At 34.4% G+C, this 6,685-nt stretch overlaps 1 protein-coding gene across 1 annotated transcript; it reads left to right on the forward strand.

Moving 5' to 3' along the window:
- Positions 1-5,176: 5,176 nt before the first annotated feature.
- On the forward strand, positions 5,177-6,074 carry LOC143550289 (heterodimeric geranylgeranyl pyrophosphate synthase small subunit 2, chloroplastic-like). The gene has a single exon (XM_077040964.1). It carries the CDS (start codon positions 5,195-5,197, stop codon positions 5,990-5,992), a length of 798 nt encoding a protein of 265 aa, XP_076897079.1. The 5' UTR covers positions 5,177-5,194; the 3' UTR covers positions 5,993-6,074.
- The last annotated feature ends 611 nt before the right edge of the window (positions 6,075-6,685 follow it).

Below are 6,685 nucleotides of genomic sequence, written 5' to 3' on the forward strand. Positions count from 1 at the left end.
CGATTCGAGGTTCGGGTTATTAAACATATCGAGATTATCAAACTAAAATGAGTATTTAATTAATAATTTATTTTTATAAAAATATCTTTAATGTATTTACTCTTTTAACCCAAAGCATAAGGTTCTATCCATTTCTTCATCCATATTCAAACTACAAGGGCCTGAGTGTAACTTATGTTATAACCCATATTCTTTACTAGTTAATCCTTTTACCTATACCTTTGTCTAAACAGGTTTCTTGGACCCGAATCAAGAAATCAACTTAATTGAATGTCTAAATCGTTTGTAATCAATCTTTGAATTAGGAATTCGTTTATGTTTGTTAGGCGCGGCCTCACCGACAGATTTATTATGTTAATTTCACCAATTGACTCGTTCTTTCCTTCTTTAATCAAACCGCCAACCCTAAATCATTGATGAACACTGAATCGTCAATATTATTTCAATTAATCTCATACAATCATTCCTTGTTTAATCGCCATCAAAACCCCTATAAATAATTGAATTCATTTGGCTTGTAATTACCCGTTCATCGCGTTTTATCGGCCGACTCTGTTCTTCGCTGTTCTCCCTCTTCTGTTCATCATTAGACGTAATTAAAGGTATGATTTAATTCATGGGGATTAGTACCCCTAAACCTGTTTTAATCAATTGTAAACGTATTGGGTTAATTGCAGATTCTAGGGTTCTTGGTAAAAGGGCAAAAATCGGATCTCTTTTATAACTTAAACGAACTGAGTTTTTATCAAACTAAACACGCAGAGCGATTGGTTGGGTTGTGTGTGTGTTGGACTCGGGTCGCGGGTTCGATCCACACTGAACCCGTTTTCTTCTTTTATTAAAGGTTTCATAATTATTTTTCAAGAAACTAATTATAATATTAATATTAATGATTAAACAAAGTGTTTAACTAAAAACGACCTTTTATTATTCGTTTCTCGTTCACATATATTTTCTAAAACTCGTTTTTCATACATATATATATATGTATATTCATGTATATGTATAGATATAATTAAGGATACTCAAAAACTAATGTTTCGATAAATATGTATATACATATATATATAAATCAAGACATTTATTTATATAACTAAAAATAATACTTTATTGAATTATGTTTCTTAAATCAAAAATAATAGTTTAATAATAAACCCTTGCAAAATATAATATTAATATAATAATATTTGGTTGTCACTTAATAAATGTCGTAATCAAGATCTTTATTTTAAACGCATCCTTTACTCTCTTAGGCGTTAACGTTCGCGCGTAATCCTCTTTTCTCATTCTCATCATCTTAGTCATCCTCGTTCATCTTTGAGGTGAGTACCACATTCCCCCTATTTTACTTCTTTTAACTGTTTTGGGGACATATGCGTAACTTAGTATATTTTCACATTTATCTATACACAAAACTGCAATCGTTTGTCTTATGTGTTAACTAATCTCATGCCATACTTGCTATATGTTTATGTGCTCAATGTGAACCGCATTCGGAGAGGTCCAGCATAATCTCAGAAAATAGTATGATCATACGCTAGTCGATTTAGCTTTGTGCTTTTCGACATCTCATTTTATTTGCTCATTGGTTGATTTGTTAATCTCATTTGACTCGTTGCAGCTACGTATTTTATTATATATGTAAACTGAACTGGTGTGTTGCTCACTCAACCTCGTGTTGACAAACTATATTATTTTCATGCATATGCAGGTTACCGTTTGATGTGAAGTGTGGACTTAGAAGAATTGTTTAAGGACTTAGGATAGAAGAGCTTATTTTGAAACTTTAAATGTTCATTTGAATTATTTGATGTTTTGTTTACTTGGATTTCTTTTGTAATGAATAATGGTGTTATTTGAATTAAATAAATAGAAATTTAAAGTTATAATTGTGCGTGATAGTAACCTTGTGAGCTGTGACAATCAGTCCACGCCCCGGCATTTCCACCGTAGGTTGGTGTGTGACATAAACGGGTTATAACATCTCATTAAATTAAAATTATTCTCACCAAATTATTGATGTAAAAATCCTATAAAATAGAATATACTAAAAATTAATATCTTATTTATTTTTAAAAGATATATATATTATTTAAATTAAAAAACCAATTTTATAGTAAAAGAAATAAACGGGTCTTGGGTCTCATCAAACCATAAGTATATTATAAACTTTCATAAATATTATTTAAAAAACCAATTTTATAGTAAAAAAAATAAACGGGTCTTGGGTCTCATCAAAATCATATAGCTTTTAAACCGGGTTATAACATCTCATTTATTTGTAAAACAATTTATCATCAAACCATAAGTATATTATTAACTTTCATACAATAAAAAAAATATAAATTCTAAAAATAAAAAAATATTAGAACAAACAATATAAAACAAACCCTGTAATACGGGGGATAAAACTAGTGTATATATATATATATTTTAAAATAAATAAGATATTATTTTTTATTATATCCTATTTTATATGATTTTTACATAAATAATTTGGTGAGAATAATTTTTAATTTAATGAGATGTTATAACTCGTTTAAGGAATATCTGGGTTTGGTAAGACCCACACCCATGAATTCGGGTCAAATGCATGAGAAGTCTCCGTTTAAAAATCAAGCAGATCTGGTGACTCCAAAAAAGGGTGAAGCGACCACATCGCGACACGTATGATTTTTATGTCTTCGTTTATATATATTATAGATTTATAATTTATAAAAAAAGATATTTTATATGTGTATTTAGTTATAACATGACAATATTGTATATTTTATAACTAGTTATAACCATTTAGACTACGTTTCCATATCAAATAATAAAGTTTGAGAATCGGCCGAGCAAGGCCGGTACCGTGCAATTAGGTTGAACCGGGTAGAATTAAGGTAATACGTTTTGATTGATTGTGGTTTGAGTTCAATGGGGTTAGTACTTAGTAGGGCTTTTATTTATTGAATGCCAATTATTGAACCACCTCCTCCCGTGGAAAACTTATATGTGTCCCTTAGTTTAATGGACATATTTGCACGTTCTTTTTATTTATAAATGCATCGATGTGATTGGAAGGAACGATGACAGTAACAACAATAACAATAATACTACTACTTTTTTTTTTTAATATTATTCCATTTCGTATAAAATTATAAAGAACGGAAGATATTAGATATGGCTTTCAAATTACGTAAATGACCACACCAATACTTTTTTCGTCTTCCAATTCTTATGATTTTACTAACTTTTTAATGAAAAACATATAGCGGTTTAACATTATGGCTTTTTTTATCTATAAAAACCGTGAAAAACCGATTTGATTGGATAGCAATGATTTTGGCCCAAACCCTCCTTCCCTCACGCCCATCAATCCAATGCCGCTCATGCCCCTTGGCACCCCTCAAGCCCTACTCGTTTTGGAATTTGACATTTTATTTGACTAACATAGTCAAGGGCAGTAGCCCATAACAACTAGTCTTATGACGGAAGGAACACTACCTATAAGTATTTGAATATGAGTATACCTTTCAACCAACTAATTAGTATCACGTGATTTTTAGTATTTTACTCGAATATGTTAAGACGATGTTCCCAAAAGAACCCAAACTCAAATTGTAACCGAAACAACCTTTTACATTCTTCGAAAGGTGAGAGTATATTTTACTTCTATAAATGTTGAATACTGGGTAAATCATTTAAACAAATCATCAAGTTAATGAAGAATTTTAGTGAATCAAAACTTAAAAATCTTGTTTTACAAGATGACTTATAACTAGTGAAAGCACTCTTTCATTTCTTTGTCATACTTCTTCCTTCTCTCTCATCTAATTTTTTTTCATGTGAGTTTTTCTTTTAGTTTTTACTTGCCTTATTTGTTTTATTCTCCTTGCATATATTCCATGTTTTCCCATTCTATTAGAATGTTAATCTATAATGGTAAACCTCACAACTCGTTAATCATCTTTATTTTTGTTGATTTGAAATGATCGTAACTTGAATAAGGGCTTTCTTCCCGATCTTTGTATCTCATATCTTCACTCCTTTTCATCTAGAAGCTATGAAATATTAAACAATAGCAAAGAATTGGACATGCTTTATAACCATGATGACGTAACTTTTTAGAAGACCATGACACATGAATTATATGGAAAAATCAAATCGCTTGGTCAATTCAACCACCCTAAAGACCAAAGGTTGCTATAGCCAAATGTATGGATCAAGTGGATAGCAGCATTAAGTGCAAATTCAAAATAGCCTCATGCTTATGTTCGTTTTATGTAGCCATTTCGTTGGCTGATTCATGTAGTCATTTTCGTTGGCCTTTTTCTGTGTACATCTGCTTTTCAAAATGTAAAATGTGGTTTTAATAATTTAAATAATATTAATAATAATAAAATATGGTCAAGTACCCTTCTAGATTTTTCTCTCATTACATTTCATAATCCCATTTACCAAAAAATAAAAAAACGCCATTTACCTTTAATTATTTTTTTATATAATTTCAAAATAACTAAACATATTCTTATCAGACTTGGTGTAGTGGGTTTGCGTCTCACAACACCTTGTCACTTTAACGCCTTTAAACCATTTCAACATAAGACGCTAAAGGCTTAAGCCCCATGAAGCGCTTACAGGATAAGATCACTTGTTGTGGAGGTGTAAAGAAGGACGTCAAAAGCCATGTTTATGCCAAACTCCTTGTCAAACCACAACAGCACCATTACTCATGTCGGTCCCATCCCTCCTTTTAGCCCTCCAACGATATCTCCTTATTGAGCTAATTAAAACTTCATTGTCAACGCTAGCTAAATCACAACACGTTAGTTAATAATGAGCTAATTAAAACTCCACTAGTTAAACCAATACAAATATCTTAATTGACGCAAGGATGACGGGACCACAACTTTTTCCAGACAACCAAACTACCTAACTCATAATTTGAAAAAAAATAATTATATTTGTAGCTAATTTATTACACGTTTTTAAGTAAAAGTAATAACATGTCACTAAGACGACAAAACATTTTTTCCCTTCTAGTTTAACCGCTACTCATCCCCCTCAATAAAATCACAAGAATAAATTAGTATCCATCCCACACCCTCATATTGACGACATGCTTAAACGACTTGTACCTTGCCTCGTACACATAACCACACCTTCCTATTTATACCCCCCACTTTCACACACCCAACCTCACCCACCAACAATGGCCGGAATCCACCTCCCACTCTTCCAAACAAATCTCACCCGTCCATCAACCACCACCCACCCACCATCTGCCCACCTCAACACCACCACCCAACACAGCCTCTCATACTGGGACACCATCCATTCCGACATCGAATCCCACTTAAAAAAATCCATCCCAATCCGCGAACCCTTAACCGTCTTCGAACCAATGCATTACTTAACATTCGCGCCCCCGAAAACCTCGGCATCCGCTCTATGCGTGGCCGCGTGCGAGCTTGTCGGGGGCGCGCGGGAGGACGCAATTGTGGCCGCGTCAGCAATACATCTCATGCATGCGGTTATTTACACCCACGACAACCTCATATTATCCGACCGGGACGCTCCCGAAACAGTCCCGCACCGGTTCGGCTCGAACATCGAGCTGTTAACCGGTGACGGGATTATGCCGTTCGGGTTTGAGTTGTTGGCTGGGTCAGTTGGTGCAACAAGTACTTCTGAAAATGTACTGCGTGTGATTGTTGAGATCACACGTGCGGTTGGTGTGCAAGGGATGGTTGGAGGTGAGGATAGACAGCTGCACGGTTGTGGGGCCGCGTGTGGGGCCATTTTGGGTGGTGGGAGTGTGGAGGAGATTGAAAGGTTGAAAAGGTATGGGGAGTTTGTGGGGAAAGTACAAGGGGTGTTAAGTGGGAAGGGTGAAAGTGAAGGGGGTGGAATGGAGTTATTACAGAAGTGGAGGGATTTGGCTTTGAAGGAGTTGGAGGGCTTTGATAGTGAGAAGGTTGAGTTAATTTCGAGTATTGTTAAAGTTTGATAATTAAATGAGTTGATAACTGAAATAATTAAGTTGTCTTTGAGTTATAGTTAGTTTTTAATAATCAAATGTTGTGGGAGATATGAAGTCTTATGGATTAAAAACCGAGTAAAATGGAGGAATTTAACGTGAAAGACTTGGCGAGTTTTAATATCTAGTTGTTGTTTACTCGTTGAAATTGATAGTGTATGGATTGGTTGGGTGATTTGTTGTGTTAATCACATATGATGTATATATGTGTGAACCCTCGGGTGGGCAAAAGTGAAATTGCACTAATTTTGACGTTATTTTACTAATCTCGTGAAAATAACGTTAAAAGTGACGGACGGTTAATCAGGCATCATGTAGTGGCGTTGATAGCTGAAAGATAAGGGTACATGCACCGATCAGCCGGTGTCCCGATGATTGAGTGTTATGTGCCTTATGTCCAAGGCTTGATGCAAAACTACTATCGAGCCGGGGGTCTCACCGGAAGCAGCCTCTCTATCCCTTTGGGGTAGAGGTAAGGCTGCCTACATCTTACCCTCCTCAGACCCTACCATAGCTTTGCTATTGGTGGGATATACTGAGTACGATGATGATGATGATGATGATGATGATGATTTGTTGTGTTGGTGTTTGTAAAGTTGGTCACTTTGACTTTCATACAATATACATATATTTGTTGATCGTTCAAAAAGAAGTTACCGTTAG

The sequence above is a fragment of the Bidens hawaiensis genome, unplaced genomic scaffold, assembly GCF_021521415.1.
Source record: "Bidens hawaiensis isolate Kalapana, Puna unplaced genomic scaffold, B.hawaiensis_p1.1 tig00015993_1, whole genome shotgun sequence".
NCBI classification, from domain to species: Eukaryota; Viridiplantae; Streptophyta; class Magnoliopsida; order Asterales; family Asteraceae; genus Bidens; species Bidens hawaiensis.

What these genes read in the sequence shown, in the direction of transcription:
- LOC143550289 (XM_077040964.1), top strand. Translation starts at nt 5,195, where the DNA reads ATGGCCGGAATCCACCTCCCACTCTTCCAAACAAATCTCACCCGTCCA.